Here is a 20,680-nt window from a genome sequence, read left to right as displayed (position 1 = left end):
CCCACATATTCAGCCTGCAGTCTAGTAAACACGTATCTGGCTGCATTCAAAATACTGACATGTTCTTCGGTCTGTCCATCACCAGTTTCTTACTGCTTCCCAAATTCAGTTCATTCTTTTCTATTTTAGCCAGATACAAACACTGGATGAAGGATGCCATATAAGTTTTTAAGTAATTTTAAAATAAGAACAGAAGTAATTTTGTAAGACTGAACCATTTGCACTGCAACGGCTCCCAAACAGAGAGAACAAAAGAAACAGTGTCTACAAACTCAGTAGAAGTTCCAGATTTGTTGTAGTATTGCACCTTTGCTCCACAATATGATCATTACCAGCTAGCGTTTAGTTTTAAAATTTTTTCAAGAGTAGTATAGTGAACAAGTGATAAGCCCTCAAGAGTTAAAAGTCCTCCTTCCTATTATTATTTGTTCAGATGAAAATCACAGAAGAGGATCTATGGATTAGGACATATGCCAGACTATATCAGAAACTTTGTTCTTCTACAGGAGACATTCCAATTGGAGTCTATAGGACAGAATCCCAAAAGCTTACAACATCCGAGGTATGTCAGTTTACTATACTTTTTGAGGGGGTTGATTACAGGGTATACAACATTCTTTGGTCCTCATAAGAATGGGAGCCACAATTCCAATAACCCACTGAAGGTGTCCCTCTGCTGACATATACTATATGGTCACATTAACTCAGGGCTCATATTTAGCCCCAGACTTCATGAATACCCAGAGCCAGTCTACATACTGACTTTCATTCATGTGCTGGCCTACAGAGAACTGACTGATTGTAAACAAGGGACAACTCAGGCACAGACAGAACAGGCTAGGATAGTTTGCTCTAGTCTGAGCTTGCATGTGGTGACTAGTGGCAGCATCCATAACAAGCTGTATGACCAGGTCCTGTATCAGGTGTGACAAGAATGTCAACACTATATCTCAAAGCAGGTGGCATTTCAGTATGCATGTGAATTTCTAACTAGAAATGAGCAACAAGAGAATAAATTAGTGTTATTAAAAGTATTGTGGGATTTCTCTACATTTAGCTGCCAAACAATTTTTTTGTAGATTTATGTCTGCCATATAAATGTATACATTTCTCCCTATATATAATGACAAAAATACTTTTTCCTATTTAACATACTTTTTTGTTTGTGCAGCTTTCATTTTTGCCATGTATAAGCCATTTGTTTATGTGACCATTAATACTGCCATCTCATTAAACCATGGCTCAAATGCAGCTCTAAAATGCAAAATGAACAACAACTTCCTCCTTTCTTCCGAAATACTCGGTTTACTGATTTCCAAGACAGCCAATTTTCTCTTCCACATTTCAGAAAAATGTTATAAAACATTAAGCCATGTAATGCTTAAATGCAAGATTTATCTTGAAGGAAGTACAAACATTCAGTTAAAGTTAATTTAAAAATAAGGGTTACAAAAAGCTATGCAAGATTCCACCAAGTTCACTAGGGTCTCTCTTTGTGGACCACCAATATCTCCACAGGTGGCTTTTACAGCTTAGCCAGTGGATTGTGCCACTGCAATAACGTCAGCTGATTTTTTAAAATATAGCAGCTTTAAGATAAGCCATCAAAATCATTCCCTGGAGAAGAATAGAGGCAGCATCACTGCTAATACGAAAAAAAGCCTGTCATAGCTTTCAACAAAACAGAGGACATGCCAGATTTTAAGAATTCATTAAATAAGGATAACGGAGAAAAAATTCATGGCAATGCTTTATTCTCACATTCACAGCTGGCTATTTAACTTCAGGTCCAAAAAACAGAATCAAGGACAGTTGAACTGTGAGCATGCAACATATTGTGAAGAGTGCATTCTAGTGGCCTATTTTTTTCCTTTCTGCATTTTCACATGCTTTCAAACATACGGGCTGACTGGCAAACAGCATCTGTACAGGGGAAGGGTAACTATAAGAGTAACACTCCTCTACCTGAAATTTTTGTTTTGGCAGGGGGACGGGGGATAAGCATACACACTCATAAGTCTTCTGAGGCAAGCTTAACTGATAAATTAAAGATCTTTCAAAAGTTTTTCTGAAAACAAGGTTTGGGACCATCAGTGACTTAACTCTAAACTCACAATTTTACCATAACATTGGGAACCTTTGGAGCCTGTATACATGCAACTACTCAAGTGCTTGAATACTTGATCAGACCAGGCCCAGATTTAGTTTAAGATAGTGATTATCTTTTACAAAGAAGCAGTTTCTTAAAACATTTGGATACTGAAACCAGCCACTGTCCAATAGACAAGAGGAGTTCTACTGTTACTTCCTACCAGCTTTCACAGGTAATCTCATGAAGAGTTTCAGTTAAATCAGGTAGAGGAAGAAGGGGGGACCGGCACGGCGGAGGGCAGGGAAATCTCCTTAAGTTTTCAAATTGTCAGGTACTGGACTAATGTGGAAGTGTGGCACTGTCTTTAAGTTAAGTAAAAGCATTTGTTAGTCTTCTTAAAAGGCTCAGGGCTCTGAACGCCAACCCCCAGTGGTATTTTCACACTTAAATACTTCAGCAGTTTCTTGTTCAGTGGGTGAGCATTTGTGAAACCCTTCCCCTTCTAGAAAGGGGCAAGGGAATCTTCCCTAACCTAGCTCTTCTCCAGAATACAAAAGAGCAACATCTAGCTGTGCTTCTGTGGTCTTTATGGATAGATACCTACAAATGCAGAGATGCTGAAAGCTGTAATTTTTCTGCAAAGTGTTTCTTCTGAAGTTACAGGAATTTTTTACTAATTTCACTAATAAAATAATATTAGCATGGGCTGTCATTTTAGCTTTTCAATATATTAAGCCAAAACCAACTTTAAAATATTGTTGGATGAGATCTTCAGATGGAGGTTAGAGAAATGTATATTGCTTTTTTTCTCAGGAATTGTTTGAAGGTTTCTAACTCAGAGAACCTCCAATGTGTATATCAATTTGAGTTTAAACAGATCTAAAACTTAATTTGTATTGCACACACCTGATAGCTGTCAGTTAATGGTTAACTTGAGGCACAAGAACAAAATATGCCAACATTAATATTTCTATATATATGATTTCTCCTTTGACAGCTCCTTTTTGTACTATGCAAATCAGAAGCCCTCACTTCACTCTGACAGATAAATATAATCCCTTCAAAAAGAAAGTTTTCAGTGATCTAGTTACTAAATAACAAGCAAATCTAGCCTGATTCTCAGTGACCTGCACCTATGACTCAAGCCATTTTCATTTCATTAAAAAAAAAACAAACCACAGATATGAAATCTTCCTTACTACCTGTGTAGCTGATTTTCTGTGGTTCCTGTTAAACAGTCCATGTTTGTCTCTTTAGATTCACTTCTGTTTAAATTGTCTTTTGTTTTCTTTTTCCCCTTCCTTTGTCAGTCACGAGAAATGGCTTCACAAGTAAGTATTTGCTTATTGTGTGCCTGTTTATGGGTGTCGTGGTTTAAGCCCGGTAGGCAGTAAGCACCACACAGCTGCTCGCTCATTCCCCCCATGGCGGGATAGGGGAGAGAATCGGAAGAGTAAAAGTGAGACAACTTGTGGGTTGAGATAAAGACAGTTTAATAGGTAAAGCAAAAGCCATGCATGCAAGCAAAGAAAACAAGGAATTCATTCACCGCTTCCCATCGGCAGGCAGGTGTTCAGCCATCTCCAGGAAAGCAGGTCTCCATCATGCATACTTGGGAAGATAAATGCCATAACTGCTCAAGTGCCCCCATTCCTTCATCTTCCTCCAGCTTTCTATGCTGAACACATCACCATATGGTCTGGAATATCCCTTTGGCCAGTTGGGGTCAGCTGTCCCAGCTGCGTCCCCTCCCAGCTGCGTCCCCTCCCAACTTCTTGTGCCCCCCACCAGCCTCCTTGCTGGTGGAGTGGGGTGAGAAACAGAAAAGGCCTTGACTCTGTGTAAGCACTGCTCATCAATAACTAAAACATCCCTGTGTTATCAACACTTTTCAGCACAAATCCAAAACATAGCTCCATACTAGCTACTATGGAGAAATTTAACTCTATCCCAGCCAAAAAGAGTACACTGGGTTAAACCCTGGGAGTAAAATCCTTATAGGAAATGGAACTATGCAATAGATCATCCTTGAGTAAATAAAGCTGAAAGCAACATTGTTCTGGACACAAACATCTTATTAAAAATCTAAAAGCTGACAGACTGGGACTTTCAAAAAAGCCCGGTGGAATTTAGTCCCTGTTGGGCCTGTCCCTATTGAATTCTGAAGATAACAGATCATCTTTACAGTCTGGTGAAAGCCTTGATCCTAAACACCTTAAATGCTAATGGACAAAAATCCCCAAGTTCATCATAAAATGAATATGTGGCTGTACTTAACAATGGTTCAGACAGCTGTTGGAGCAGAAAAGCATTCCTAGAACCCTAGATGCAATTAAGGGCTATGGGTATACAGAACAGTAAATTTACTTTAACATAAAACTTGTAGTTAGATAAAAATAAGGCATTGCGTAAGAACAGAACAGATGAATGTGCACATTAAAACTGTTTCATATTTTATATACTTAGCTCGTAGGGAGCAGCAAGGCAAGCGAACAAAGATCCAAGAAACTAATTCATGTTTGGTATTGTAGTGCTGTTACCACCATGCTCACAGCCACCCTGACCATCTCAAATATCTCAAGACACTAGTGTGTTCATGACTACACTCCCGTTCCTGCCACAAGTTGGCCAACCTAAGCTAGTGTTTAAATAAGGGTGTGAAACATCCTATTAGAGCACCTTACTCAAGTGGAAAAACCCCTTTGGGTCACAGATGTCCAGCAGCACAAGTGAGCCATCACACCCATTTGGGCACACAGTCTGATACTTGAGATAGGAACCTGCCTTTAAAAACAAAAAAAGAAGAAAACCAAACCCCAAAAGAAAAAGAAAACAAAAACAAAAAAGAAAACAAAAACAAAAAAGAAAACAAAAACAAAAAAGAAAACAAAAACAAAAAAGAAAACAAAAACAAAAAAGAAAACAAAAACAAAAAAGAAAACAAAAACAAAAAAGAAAACAAAAACAAAAAAGAAAACAAAAACAAAAAAGAAAACAAAAACAAAAAAGAAAACAAAAACAAAAAAGAAAACAAAAACAAAAAAGAAAACAAAAACAAACAAAAAAGAAAACAAAAAAAGAAAAAAAAACCCAACCATGAAACTTAAAAAAAAAAAAAAAAGAAAAGGTTTAAAGGCAAATGTTTCTTCACTTAATGTGTGACATACAGATTTTTCCCCAGTAGAAGTAGCAGCGATTATGTAAAGACTTAACATGCACCTTGGTATTTTCCAGAGATTTCACCATGTTTCTATTTTAAGGAATCTCAAAAAAAATATATACACTTCATAAAACATAAGATAATCAATTACTACTCTATAGTGACACCATATCATCAATTATGCTTCTCATACAGCAGGTTTACAAGCTATGCAAAAAGGAAATTAAATGAAAAGAAATTAAAGCAACCAAACCTCAAAATAAATTAATAGTAGTTATGAAAGTATTTTTAAAGGAAGTTTGAGACTGATTAAAGCAGAGAGGGGCACACAGAAGTACTCTGCACTGGGCTTTTATCTTCTATGTATTAAACAGCTGCCACCGGCAGGCACACTTTTGTGCTGCCTTTGAAAGAGGGTTTGGGTTTCTTTGGCTTTGCTTTGTCTTTAAACAGTTTAATTTTTTTCCTCCTGCATACAGTGAAGGGCCATTCTGCACACCTTTCTCAACAGGCACTGTAAAAACTGAAGGGACCTAAGCAAGTATTTAACTTTATAATCTTCATTTATGGTTTCAACTCACCTATCCCAGTGTTTGGAAAGTTCAAGCTAAGGATTTACAGATTCACAGAATCAAAAGACTTGTTCTTTTACTTGGCCTCTCCCGATTAATCTCTGGCTCAAAAAATGTGACTTACCCTCCTGTAATAATTAGGATGATTGGTCTCTGCCTTTCCAACACTACTGCCAGCAAGTCCAGATGGCCGTTTTATCAAGAGTTGGACAAGGAAAGCTACCAATGCAGACAGGAAGAAAGGCAAAACAAGACCATCCTTTATACGCAGTTTGTGTCAGATTTGTTCACACCAAATAGACCCTTCCTATCCATAAGTAGCACCTTATCATATGGATTGTACTTTGCCTACCTTGATCCTTGCTGTAAAATACATGCAAACCCAAAATGTCAATTTAAAGTAACACACAACAAGAACAAAATCAAATAGCATTCCTGTACACAGGGATTCAGGTTTCTTTTTTATGCCCTACCCAAAATAACATCAGCTAAGTCAGTAACAACCCTTCAAAAATCACATAATTTTCCAAAAAAACCCCAACCCCTTTCTATTGCAGACTAACCTGAAGAGCCTCAATAAATCAGTGGGTCTTTGCATAAGGCTTATTGCAAGATACTAGTCTAGAATATTAAAAATGTGATTTTACTTGAAGTGCTACAACATAAGCATATTTAGTGCTCTTTTTAATTATTGGTTTTCATTGGTTTGGGTTTTGTTTGGTTGTGGGTTTTTTTGTTTGTTTGTTTGATTGGTTGAGTTTTGGATTTTTTTTAATTTTTTTTTACACAGATAAAAGCTATTCTGTGCAAAAGGACAAAAAAAATCAGTATCTTTCTCACACTGTCAGACTTACTCATATCAAATATTATTTTATGGACTCCGGGAACCTTACAGATTCCGTGTGGGACAGGGTGGCGAGTCTCTTAAAGAAAGGTTATATTCAACACTGATGAGGTCAACAGAATCTTGCTTTCAGATTTTCTATTAATGGGAAAAGGCCTTTAGAACCTCAGTAGCTCTTCAGTTAAATTTGCTTTATGCACTGATCACTTCCAGCATATTGTGAACTCTTTCTGTTCTTGGGGATTCATACAAACTGAGCCAGCTCCACTTTAAGTCATCTTTGGTTTGTACTTCATTTATTTATTTTAAATACTCAACACACTGAAATCAGTCACCAGTAACTTGGTAATATGACTGCACTGATACCGGCGAGGGCTTCACTATTTCAATGTCAATAAAAGACATGTTTCAAAGATCACAAAAATAACTCAGGATTATAAGGAAGTAGTTTTGACACTAGAAGCTAAAAGTATTAGTTAAATGTAAAATAGACATTAAAACAATTTTGAAGTTCTCTTTTGAAATGTTTCCTCTTCTATTCCCTATGATCTTTTTGTATGTTAGAACTGCGCATGTAGCCCATCCACTTGAGTTATTTCAGTACTGCTGTATGTGTATACTATTGGTCATAGTTAGGTGGCATGAAGAAGAGACAGCGACAGAGAGCCAGATTTTGGCTCTTAAGTCTGGGGGTGTTTGTTATGATATGAGTGAAAAAGCAACATCACTATGCTTTAAGGTAGGAATTACTTACCTCGTTTGCAAGAGGTGCTCTGAATCACACTGAAGGCTACAGCATGCAGACACAGAGGCATTCCAGATATTACGTACTGGAAAGTCAAAAATGCCGAGGAATTTGAGACACACGTAACAGGCCCACCTGTGGTCTTAAAAGGGTACTCAAAACAATGCAGCCAAAGTTGAACTATTACTTAATGAATCCACAACATACATCTAAAAAGCAGTTACAGAACTTGAATTTCTGAAAATATGCAGACTTTGAAGATAGTGGAGAAGTCATTCAGAACAGATTTGTAGATTCAGGAAAGGCAGTATCAGAAGGCTAGAGTTATTCCTCTCAGAATCAAAATAGAATCAGGCACTAAATAAAGCTTAACTGCTTTTGCCCTTGAGAAATGCATTTATAACATAAATGAGCTTTTTACATAAAAAGTCAAAGTCTAGTAAAGGGTGCCCAATTCAGGAACACTTGCTAAGTACAAACAGCTGAATCCCCTCAGCTCCACTGCAGCCAAAATACATGGTCAACTACACTGTTGAAAAGAGAACACCTTACTCTGCTTCCATTTTTTTAAAGCCCTTAATCTCTCTTGTCATTTTCCTTTCAAGTCTCAAATCTCTATCAGTGTGGAAGAATGGGAAGACACGAAAGACACCAAAGAACAGATTAGTTATCGTAGTAGTCATCGTAACTCAACATCTAGTGATCAGTCTGATCATCCCTTGTTACGACGAAAAAGCATGCAGTGGGCCCGACGGCTGAGCAGAAGAGTACCAAGACACTCTGGTAAAACAACTGAGAAGATAAACCAGCAGCGAATGAACCTTTACAGGAGATCAGAAAGGCAGGAGCTTGCTGAACTTGTGAAAAACAGAATGAAGCATCTGGGCCTTTCTCCAGCAGGATATGGTATGATTACTATAATACTTTAATAAAAACATTAGTATAATGCAAGATGAACTTATTTTTAAGAACTGAGGGTGCCATAAACAAAATAATTAAGTTTATGATAATGGTTTTGGTTTGTTGGTTTGGGGGTTTGTTTTGGTTTTTTACTGAGAGAAACTTGCTGGAGTATTTTTAATCAGTTCTATTATCACCCTTTCCTATTTTCAGATGGAAAGCTTAGAAGGCAGCATGTCAGTCAGATTTGTATTTAGCACATATGATATGTTTATGCAGAATATATAAACATTCCCCTGTCACTGAACAGCTGTGCCCTATTTCTACAAACTTGTTGAAACATAGATGAAGACAGAACTGCTGTGAAGTTCACTCATATGTCAAGGTGGGGAGTTGTTTATGTGAAGGATATTGCATTTTCCGCACAATTTTTAGAATTAATGCCAAAGTGTCACATTAAAGTAATTTTTATGAAGCATGTTTCACTAGGTCTTTAGAAGCCATTTTTATCCATCACGTCCTTCTCCAGCAAGGCTGATGATGGGTTCCTTTTTTGTTTGGGATTTTTTGGGGTGGTTTTTGGTTTTGTTTTGTGTTTTTTTGTTGGTCGATAGGGGTTTTTTTAAAGCTATTGACCAGAGCTCTGTAATACTTTTTTTAATATATGCACCACAGCTGCCTGGGGTGCCTTTCTACAGCCTTGGCTTTGTAGTGTGTTGTGTGGAAACCCCCAGAACTATGGCTTCTAGTTTTCCTAGAAATACCAAGAATTTCTAGATTCCAACTTATTTGACTGCATAGTAGGTCCAATCTGGAGTTTAGTACTTTCTGTTTCAGAAGCACCAACACTGGGGTTCCCGTACTCAATTTTCATTTGAAGAATCCAAAATGTACTGTTTCACAAATGTGTTACTCTTCATTTTTCAACACAATTATTTTTAAATTTGACTTATCCCTAAAATATCCATTAACTGAAGGTAAATATGGTATTTCCTGCAGAATGGATATTTTTATTTATCCATTTTAAGTACACACGTTCTTAATGCAGAGTCAAAATATCTTTTGACACCAATAGCAATGCACTACCCAACAGTAGTTCTTATTGTTGCTATTGATATAAAATCAACTTAATTGTGAGAGAAGGCTACTGCAGAATACATGGTTATATTTTTGCTCAATCTTTACAAATTAGATACGTAAATACAAGCTCTTTATCCCATATTTCAGCTGGATAATTACTATTCCTGCTTTCTTTGTGGATACTATATGACTCTCTGCAGGAAGATTCAGGACTAAATATTTTCCAGGAGTGACACAGGCCACAATAACATTTGATCAACCACAAAGAAGTTTTGTAAATTTAATTCATATTTATACTAGTAACAAGAAAACTTTGTTGTGTTCCTGCTTTTAAAATCCTAGTTAAAAGCCAACAGTAAATGTTCATTTCATTATTTAAATTTAGAAAGATTATATACCATCTGCAGAACAGTGAAATCTTGATAGGTAAATGCTTCACCTGATTACAGTTATCTGCCCTGATTCTGATTTATAAATTTTCACGATCGCTTCCCTATTTTCTTATAGATGCACCTCATTATAAAGAAAGCTTCTACTTTTACAACCCCAGGAACACCCACATTCTGAAAAATACGCCAAAAAAACACAAACCAGTTTTACATATGCAGTCAGCTGCAAAACTGGGTTGTCACATTCCCACTGTCATCTCTCCACGCTCCCTCCCATTCAGAAAGAAATTCCTGAAGCCTTTCACCCCTCTTCAGAGCTAGCTCACTCCCCACTCGTCCCACCACATATTAAACATGGAACAGAAACTTTTAAATCTCCCTTTTCTTTCAAACTAGCAGGAATCAATCATGCCAGTTAGCTCCCTGCAGAAGTTAAACATACTCCTTGGTACTCTCTCTCTGCATGTTTGGGGAATAACGAAAAAAAACCCTAAACCAGGAAACAAAAATCACAGCTGCTTATGTATCTCCATGTATGGGGATGATGTCTAAATCCAATTTCACATCTTCAGTGTCCATTTTACATTGATAACCTAATAACCCCCAAGACCTCCAAATTAAAATTCAGTTAAGTGTGAATTCATTTAAGCCAACTGAGACACAACACAGTTTTGACTATGTAAGCCTCTAGCAGAGGTGTAATGTTAGTATGGTGGTACAGGTGCTTGTATAACTAGTTACAATACTTTGCATCAGTTTCACTTTACAGAAGTAAGCTTTATTGTAAAACACCATTTTAGCTGTATAATTGCATCTATACTAAGAGTCTGTGTGAGCTTATCTAATTGTTTTCTAGACAGAAGTACTTACGGTGGTGCAAATACATGATACAAGCATGTAGAAAAATGACACATACTAGAAAATACCCAATATAGTGATTTCAACCTACAGGCAGTATATCAAGAATACTTAATTAACAAAAGATTTAGGAATTGCATTGAAACTAGAATGGGGCTGTTGTCTTTCAAATAATTTTCCCTAAAATGCTAAAGAGAGCAATTAACACAGAAGCAATGCCTCTCCTTTTTAGTCCTATCAAATTAAACCTAGTCTCACTGCAGCACCACAGGAAGTGTACCAAGAGAAAGCTATACAAAAGGTACTGCAGTGACAGCTACAAAAGTGTAGTGAGATTCGACTAGGCAAAAACCTTAAAAAAAACCAAGGATTTTTTGTCAGCCTTCAATTGCAACATACTATTAGAAGAATAGTTAAAAATGCAAGACAGATATACCAATTTCCATTTATACAGCATTCACATTTCAACCCATTGGCACAGGTGATAAAAGGAAAATGCTTACTAGATAAATATGAAAAGGGAAAAAAGGTTTATATTGACCAAATCTGGAAGAGGATGAGAATGCTATACACTTGCATTTAACCTTGCTTGTCACTTGAACTTAATGCCAGCTGAGGATGGAAGTCCTTACTTCCCACATACTAACATAAGCCACATGACAGATTGGTAAATTACACTAAAATTGGGTTGCATTCAGAACTGCTATGACTGAAAAAATGCAAAAGAATACTTATAGAACTTTCAGAAAGAAAACGGTATTTTGAGAGCTGATAACTCAAAAGATGTTACATCAGATAGTTCCAATTCAAGTACAGTTGAAAAGAAGTTGCTAAACATTTGAAATCACTTTGACACCTGACACTTTTTGACAGCTCTATGAACCAAAGATGATCTTTTATCAAATTAATTTGTCAGAAAACATACTTTTCACAACTTGTTTGTAAATATAATTAATTTGGTATGGGGTTTTTTTTTGTCCTCTAGATGAAATGAATGATCATCAGAACACCCTTTCTTACATCCTGATCAATCCTTCTCCAGATACAAGATTAGAGCTGAATGATATAGTGTAAGTTAAAGCACACACACACAAAAAAATTTGCAAGACCTGCAAAATTTCTTGTTTGTACTTCCTGCATGAATTTATTTTATTATCTTTCTGCTGGAAAAGAACTCCAAACTTTCCCATGCACCTGGAAAAAATAAAGATTAATATGGAGACTTCTATTTAAATAGACACCTAATTATACATATATGTATATATTTAAAACACATATATAAATATGTAATACATATGTTAGTGATGCTCTTACTTCCATGTTCTCTCATCCTCCTCTTACTCTGTATATTTAAAAAATAATCTAACCAAGTCTGCTGGGTAGCTTCATAGAATTAATATTCTCATTAAATTCTTGCTTATATTTTAGCTACCCAGTCTTAACAGAAAGATCAACCCTTCAAAATCAGTGTTTTCAAATGGGATTTTATTACATGGATTCAAAGATCGTTAAAGCAAACAGCAGTCTTCCCCTGAACATCATGTGATATTCATGTTTAAGATAATTCAAATACAAATGGCAGGACCTTAATAGAGGAAATTTTTTCACTTGCTTATCAGGAATTTTGCAGAGTACATGAAAAAAAAAAGAGAAAAGAGCAAACACAAATTTGAACTGTCTAGAAAGTTTTTTATGTCAAGAATTTTAGATAATTATCTTGCATTGTCTCATACTGAAGCCTGATGTGATTGCTGTGTTCAGGTCCTAAGCTGTTTCTGTCTCTAGCCTCTCCTGCCTCTGCCTTGCTATACTAACATGCCCCATGTGCTCCACGGGAAAGAAACCACATAGCCCAGTTGTGCAAGCTCCTCCACATCAGTGCTGACCCACCTCACTGCTTGCTCACAAGGAGGAAAATTGTTTGAAGTATTAGCCCTCCTGATACTAAAACAAAATCATCATAGTGCTTTGTAGCACTGCAGTATATGAAAAACACAGCATAATATTAACTGTATCAAACAGCAAAGACAATTATCATAAAATTTGTTGAAATTATTTGGCGTACTATTTTCATTGTTGTGGAACTCCACAGTATGATGTGTACTAATATTTCACCTGTAAATTCACATGCTGTTACCTAATCTATCTAGGTGGACTAGGTATCCTGCATTCCAGTTTTCTTTCTTTGCAAAAACAAAGGTACTTGAGAATCCAATATTGCATAATTTTGCAGTGGTACTGAATTTGTAGTGTGTTACCTACACATATTTAGCCTGTAAATGCACATACTGTTACCTAGCTTGATACATGTTCATTTCCTGATGCTTAATGAGTGGGCCTGTGTCTCAGCATAAGCTCAGATTTTTTTTTTTTTAAAACCTGACACAAGGAACATGATCCTTTTATCTGGATAACAGTTAATGCTTCAATAACCCAGATCATTACTCTATCTGATTATATAGTTCTATTGACTAAGCAGCCAGTCCACCCTCATGCAACGGAGGATTGTTAGTGGAAAGGCAAGGAAGAAGAGGTTGTCCTCTTTCTACAGTTGTCTTCATCACAAATCCCAGAGTGGGCGAAAAGCTTTTTCTATTTGCCCTTCCTGCTGATGAGCTGGAAGGCTAGTCTTACTATATTTTAATTCTCCCTTTCTCAGTATATTTTGCAGACTTCCTCCAGCTGGTTATTCTTTAATCACACTTCTTATGCTGCACTTTTCTGCCAATGTGGCTTATTCTTATCCAAACCATGTATTTATATGCATATCTATGACAGAAGCCAAAACATGTATTCACATTTAGTCCTATAGGTACAACCTTCATTCTCTGGTTTCTCATGCTTATAGAACTTTAAGTCTTTTGCATTCACTATGATCCTATTACATTTGTAATTTATTGTGGGTATATTAGATAAAATACAACCCTGAACCAGCATATGAGGAAATTTTTACTGCTTTGGGTGCAACCTATCTCTAAAAGGCGAGTTCGCAGCTGTTGGTTGCTCAACAAGCTCTTGTTAGTCTTTGCATTAGCTTGGCAAGCTAACGTTTAGTTTCTTGACTTGATGGAGCTTAAAGGACAATGATCTCACTGTCTGTATTGAACAATTAAAACAAAAGCACTTACATTTCAAGTAATATGTTCAGACTTTGCCTTAGTAACTCCGTATTTCATCTAGCCTATTTGCCTTAAGAAGCAGGTACTGAATAGCAGCATTTTCATTCTATAGCCATGAGATTTTTGTACCAAAACATTTAACATTTTGACTCGCAGCAGAGCATGATGTTCTTTTTCTGTATTGGTTTATCACTATAAAAGTCTTTGTTCATTTTTACTTAAGGAATGCTGTGATCTACTTACTACAGAATTATTTTTGATGTAGAACTTGTCAATTACATATTTCAGGTACAAGTCTTTTGTTTAGTTTACTCTAGAAAAAAAAATAAAAAAAATACAGAAACACCTGAATTTTCCCCCCCAATCTAAAAAAAACTATTTAAAAAAAATCAAGCAAGAAAAGTAAGATTTTGTGTGTGTGTGTGTGTGTTTAAACATGCTTCATTTGGATTTGATGAACAGAATAGAACAGACTCTTCCACTACTCATCGGTTTCATTGGCTGGATGAGCAAAACAAATAGGTTGTTCTGGAGTAAACATAAGTAACAGATGTTATAAATAGAGGGTAATAAGTCTGACTTTAAACAAATAGATACCATGAGAACATGATCTAGATAAGAACAGTACAAGTAGATTTTTTTAATCCCATATTTAAGTCACCTGTTTTCTTACACAAGTAAGTTCAGGTATTTGTAGCAACAAACTCAAAGAGAGAAAATGCTGCTATTCTACTTTAGCCCTGGCAGAAGGAGAAACATTAACAAAATAACAGAGGCAGACAGTGGTTCCAAATATTGGAGATCAGGTGATTCTCTTCCCACAGACGGAGAAGCCTGTGCTTTGAGGAGCCATGAATGGTCTGTTACTAGGTGAGCTGAAAACAGATAACAGCAGTTCTGTGGGAAATATGACAGTGATTGCTCATACACTTACAGAACATGTTAGTTCAGTTAATCAGGATTTTCCGTTTTGCATTTTGTTGAAGAATTTTTCAGGGTGTTTTAATTAAGTCTAGGGCAAAACATACTCATTATACTGAATAGTAGAAGTTCATGGCCTGTAAAAACAGAAACTTTCTTCAGGGCCACTGCAAAGTAACACAGCAAATCTTTATAAGCACCACACAGCATGCTCACAATCTCTATTGGGATATTTAAGCATTTTTCATTTGGCTGACAAGGAGGAGATGGACAGACATGTAGCACCAAGACTTCTGAGGATATGAGAGAAAGGATTCTTTCACATTTAATTTTTCTGCATTTCATTTTTCTTTCGGGGGGGGGGGGGGGGGGGGGGAAGAAAAGTAAAAAACAGGGTTTGAAATAAAATTTCCAGTAGCTTCAACAGTACTGCTCATCTTTGGACAAGTTTAAGATACTGGGATTGAATCTAGTTGTCTGGCTGCTCTTTAGGAGCATAGTGGCACTGGAAAGCACTGATTGATAGCTCAGAACACTGAAATGTTAGTTCTGCAGCATAAGCTGCTACTGCATCAGTGCCAAAAGCTGTCTCAGATCCAATAGTTTGTCACTTGAGACAGCTGACAAAACAGTGTGGAATTTACACTTACAAATTAATGGGAAGCTCTTCCAACCTTATCCTAAGAAAAGCAGTTATTTTAAACATCTCAAACTAGATCTACTTCGAAGTTCTTAGAATAAGGGTCTATCCCCAGACTGTCAGCCTACACCAAGATTGTCAACATCAGGCTTTTTATTTATTGAGCACAGTGACAAGAATTATCCATTGTTTTCTCACAAAATTATTTTAGAAATGATGCTGTGGATTGCTTGTCCCTTCTTTAAGGCATAATGAATAAAGGAGATGCATAAAGAAATACAGAGTTACTGGCAAAGGAGCTCTCAGTCAAAATTAAGGTTTAGCTGTGCATAGTACATACAGATAATGTCTAGGCAGACAAAATGTGAAAAGCTTTATTATTAACATCTAAAGTAGGTGATGTTACCCAGGTGTCCAAGTTACCCAACAGAAACTAGACTAAGCACCTTCAAAATAAGTCTCTCAGTCTTCTTCAGATCTTTTCAACATTACAACTGTATGCATTTATTTTATAGTTGCTCACGCCAAGTCTTTTTAATAAGAATCATAATTTCTTTTTATAGATATTTGATCCGACCTGATCCATTGGCTTATGTTCCAAATAGTGCACCCAGCCGAAAAGACAGCTTCTGCAATACAGTGGGACAAGACACCAGGGAGGAAACACAACTTTGATATGTAACTCAACACAAAATTAAGAGACAATTTTATACTCATGTTGTTTCCACTAACCATTTTGAAAACCGAGTGGTACATTTTATTCAGATTTTGGAAACAAAGTGACAGTGGGTAAGTGACCAAATTTAGAAATGTGGTGTCTAGAAACTCTGATTTAAGGGACTGTCAGGCCTGTGGCCTGTTCAATATGGTAGTTGAACTTTGTCAGTGTAAGAGAATTATGACACCTATTACTATTTAACCAATATGAACAAATGATTTAAAAAGTGACAGATTCCATCATGTGTTTTGCTTGGATGCTTCTAGGCATATTTATCAAGGTGACAGCATGTCAGTGACTAAGCTTTTGACCTACATCAGTAAAGATTATCCAATACCTGTAGAGAGACCATGCATAATTTGTAGTAGAAAATATGTTATTACCTAAAGATGCCAATGAGGCTTTGCGTGTCAAGAATCCAGCCTCTGAAATAATTTTGAGTCTCAGCCTATCACCTGTTCATATTAGAACAGGCTAGTTTCAGTCCCATTTTAGCCTCCAGGACTTGGGTGTTAGTTCTCTGGGTTTACACAGATCAGGTTGAATGACACAGCCTAGTCACACTGTAGAGGTTGAGGTCTGAGCCATATCCACTGAAAGATTAGCTCAGAGGAGCCCCCCTGGAGGAAAGTCCCTATCATCTCACACAGGCAGCCCCCCACATTTACAAAAACTGGGAAGGTACTATCTGTTTGAAGCTGCAAACAATGGTAGTTCAGATGAAATATAAACATTTTAACCGTAGTGAGTTTGTCAATAGAAGCCTGAATAGATTATGATACAAAAGTGAGAGCATTCCTCTAGGGAACAATTCATACCACAAGTCCTTCCCATTTCCATGAACATGCCAGAACTGCAACTGTCCAAAGTATGTACATGCCCAGTCTTTCAGATTACCCAAATATGATACATTTTCCTATGAAATTACATATCCCATGTTATATGAAAAGGCACTATGGATTTGAAGACTCCGTTTTGGCATTAAGTGCACAAGAAAGCATCTGCTAGTGTATGAAACATCTGAAGCTTCTACATAATCTCCAGTCTACACATACAAGAGTGCAACAATTGGTCAAGCTTTCTACAGAATTAAACGTGCCTGTACATGATCTTCTAAAAAATCACATTCTTGCTTTGCCATCTGTCACAAAGGGGGAAGAGCATGCTTAAGGTAAAAACTCTGTTACAATTATCCATATAGAACTGGTACAAGAAATTTGGAAGGTAGACTACAATGGAAAAACTGATTATTCTTTGAATTCCCTTGATGTCCTACACATAACCAAATTCAGTCAAAATTTTCTGTATTCTCTTCTATATTATTTGGTAGATCAACTACAATTTATTTCTGAAAAATAAAATACCGAGTTGCCCAGTGAACAATTCATGGATGCGAGTATGCTTATCAGCATTGTAACGATGTTAAGTCACATTCATATTAGGAATGACAGCAAATCTGCTATTAGTCCCTCCCTTCCTCTATAATTCTTCCAAAACTTAACTAATCTGTTCCATATTAAGTCAGAAATCCTAAAGCCACAACTATAAAAAAACCACAGAGGTCTCAGAGTGGACTGAAGCCATCAGAAGACCAAGAGTACCAGTTTTAAAAGAAAAAAGGATAACTAGAAAGTAGGGTTTCTCAGCAATTTTTTTTATATTGACATATTGAAGTAGCATCATGGTTCAGAAGGGTTTCAGTGATTCTGCACTGAGTCCATTATTGTTCAGTGTTTTTCCACACACACTAGTCACTTATCAGGTTATTCACAGGTAAAGACAAAGTATTTCAGATGTTCCCTCTGGACACTGTGGAAAAAAAAAAGAAACAACTGAAACAGCTGCACAGACCGAGGTCTACAATTTTCTTAAAACAAACAGTGTATGGTACAGGATCTTGCCCAAGACCTGTCATAGCAGTTATCCCAGAAGAGACTGCCCATGCAGTGTGAATAACTTCGTATTTTTAATGCCCAGTGAGAAGACTATATTCCAGTTGAATATTTAAAAAAATAATACAAGTTTCTTAAAAATGTTCACTGCAAAATATTAGGAGGATCCTTTGTTTCATACTGAAGGCCTTATAATGGAGTCTCAAGTAGGCAGACAGGATTCTAAAAACAGGCCTACTCTTCAGCTGGCGAGCTAGATACTCTGCTATCAGTGTCATTCTCACACTGTTCACAGGCTTTCCCTGTATGCTGCCTATAGTACCCACCACAGATTTAAGGACTGACACAAGGATCTATAGCTAGGACTCGATGCCTCGCATTTAACAGCCTGTAAAGCAGTAGAAACAAGCAGTCAGGTGTATCCATTTTCCCACCCAACTCAGCAGAATTGCTGCTCAGCTAGAGTTGAATAGTAACATCTAGTATGACCTGATATTTCTCCAGGCTTAATGAATTTCTAATTGCTCATTAGCCCCAGAAGATTTGCTAAAGCAAACACAAAGACAGCTGGAGACACTTGCAGTCTCTAAAATGAATGAAAGGCAATCTTTCTGAACAAAATACTTGGTTGTCTTCAAAAATCTGCTGGAAGACAAGCAAGGTAATAAAAACTAGCAACAGCTTCTTATGAAGCAGAAGTTCTAATAACCCATGAACAATATACCACAAAGTTCTGTTATTCAAAATATACTGCCTTTCATGTTGAAAGCAGAACAGCTTTGCTTCCTCTGGCATATCTTTACAGACAGACCCCATTCTAGAGGGAATTAGACCTTTCAAGAACCATCCTAAAGCACCTGTACATTAACACTGAGCGAGACAGTATGCACATTTCTTCAGTGGCCAGGGAGGCGATTCTTTAATGGTCATCCTACACGCAATCTTATGTTCACATGCTTTCTTCTCATCATGATTATCAGAAACATAATACAAGTCTAGCTGGGTTGGAGACCAGACAAAGGAACAGTAATCTCTGTGCTCGGTGCTGGAGAAGGAATGGTGAAGTTCTCTGTTCAACAGTCATTTGCACCTGCTGATTCTAGGAGTTCTGTCTGGTCATAGCTCACTCAGTAGACAGAGAAATTTAGAGCTATGATCACCAACATAAGCAAGAGATTTAATCCTAACCAGTTGTCAAAGGTCAGAAGAAAAAAAAGAAAAAAGGGATGATTTCAATCTGTGCTTAATTGATTGTATTTTTTGCTCCTGACTCACTTTTACCAATAATTCAAAGATGCCCATCTTCCCCAACACTACCTTAACACATACCAAGCAATTTGGTACCCAAAGTCACAATCCCAGTGAAGAAAGTGATAGCAGGTAATTACTTCATTCTCACAAAGGAATTCTCCAACAAAGGGAGAACTACCTATGAAAAAGTGTTACCTAGTCTGCAATAAAAAGTCATAAAAAGTGTTTCAGTGGAGTGCAGTGTGTTTACTTAACTATTTCACTCCAATTCCAGAACATGCATTAATTCACATACAAAGTAAAAAGCATAGAGTTTGAGGTTTTAAAACCTGCAGTAGAATGAGGTAGTGAAGTTTTCATGACATTTTGACTTGGAAATTGAAAGGACAGTTATTTCCCAGCATACGTATTTCCCCTCCCACAAACAGCTTCCTGCTACAACTACTTTTTAACAACTTCAAAGTATACAAATATATATTACGGAATATTTCTTATACATCTTTGTTTACCAATGCACCAATAAAATGCTAAAGAACAAATAGATTTCAGGCTTCAGCAGTGGAGGAAAGCTGAAGTGACATCAAGTGCACCAGAAGTAACACACAATACTGTAGTTTCTAGGCAGCTAGGGCTGACAGCAACCATTCTGTAATTTTGGAGCACTGATGCGTGATGCATTTGCTGCATTGAATTCCACTTGATATCTGAGGGAAATCAGTCACTACAGTCTGGAAATGAATTAATAAAAACAAGCAGCACTGTGTAGTGACATCAAGTTGTACAAGGTTATAAAAAATACTTTTTCAAGGCAGCGATATAAATGCAGAATTTATAAAATAAAGCAATCTACATAAAATGTTCTTGCATATTCTTGATATTATATCAGAAATGGCCCACCCCACTTTGAAACAGACATACATTGAATAAATGTCTAAAGAGCTGCACTTCAAATTTTCAGCCACTGTTCCTTGTGCTTGATGCAGAACATGCATTGCAGGGAGACAGGAAAAGAGTTATTAATTCATATTAAGTTACGAGAAATGACCAAGACTTTTCTTACAGTTGTCTTGTGAAGTTAATCCAAAATATTAATTATGATTTTGTTATATACTTAATTATTGCCTACACTACTAATGCAAGAATGCTGTCAGTAATGGTAATTCAACACAAGCATAAACTCCCACGGCCTCTCAAGAAGCTTAAAAAGGCAAATATTTCTGCTTCATAAAGTTAAAAACAAGCATTTGAAGTTTCTATGAACTAAAGTTTTCTATTTGTTCTGTAAAATCCAGACTGTATACCGTTACGAAAATTCACAACTGGCCTGTGCCAACCAGGGAGAGAGGCTGGGATGCAAACTATAGAATTAAAAGAGTAAATAGTTATTTGTGTGCCCGAGGTGTCCCAGCCAAATTGGGGCACCCTGAATGTGGTTCTACATAGGGTTCTTATACCTTTAAAGCATTCAGGTACAACATGATTTGACTAATCACTAACAC

General features: G+C 36.8%; 1 protein-coding gene across 4 annotated transcripts in view; it reads left to right on the top strand.

Annotated features, from left to right (window-relative positions):
- The window catches only part of KCNT2 (potassium sodium-activated channel subfamily T member 2), a 172,220-nt gene extending 152,814 nt beyond the window's left edge, over nt 1-19,406 (top strand). For 2 of the 4 annotated variants that reach the window (XM_052802059.1, XM_052802061.1), the window contains 5 exons: nt 434-562; nt 3,403-3,423; nt 8,019-8,319; nt 11,626-11,710; nt 15,884-19,406. In XM_052802059.1, the coding sequence (XP_052658019.1) occupies nt 434-562; nt 3,403-3,423; nt 8,019-8,319; nt 11,626-11,710; nt 15,884-15,995 (648 nt within the window). In that variant the 3' untranslated portion in view covers nt 15,996-19,406. The remainder of the gene's footprint in view (nt 1-433; nt 563-3,402; nt 3,424-8,018; nt 8,320-11,625; nt 11,711-15,883) is intronic. The other 2 variants (XM_052802062.1, XM_052802060.1) reach the window with 1 other exon arrangement.
- Nucleotides 19,407-20,680: the final 1,274 nt, after the last annotated feature.

This window comes from Harpia harpyja, chromosome 11 (assembly GCF_026419915.1).
Source record: "Harpia harpyja isolate bHarHar1 chromosome 11, bHarHar1 primary haplotype, whole genome shotgun sequence".
NCBI lineage: Eukaryota > Metazoa > Chordata > Aves > Accipitriformes > Accipitridae > Harpia > Harpia harpyja.
The sequence above is the reverse complement of the archived record's forward strand: the minus strand, read 5'-3'. Positions and strand labels throughout refer to the sequence as shown.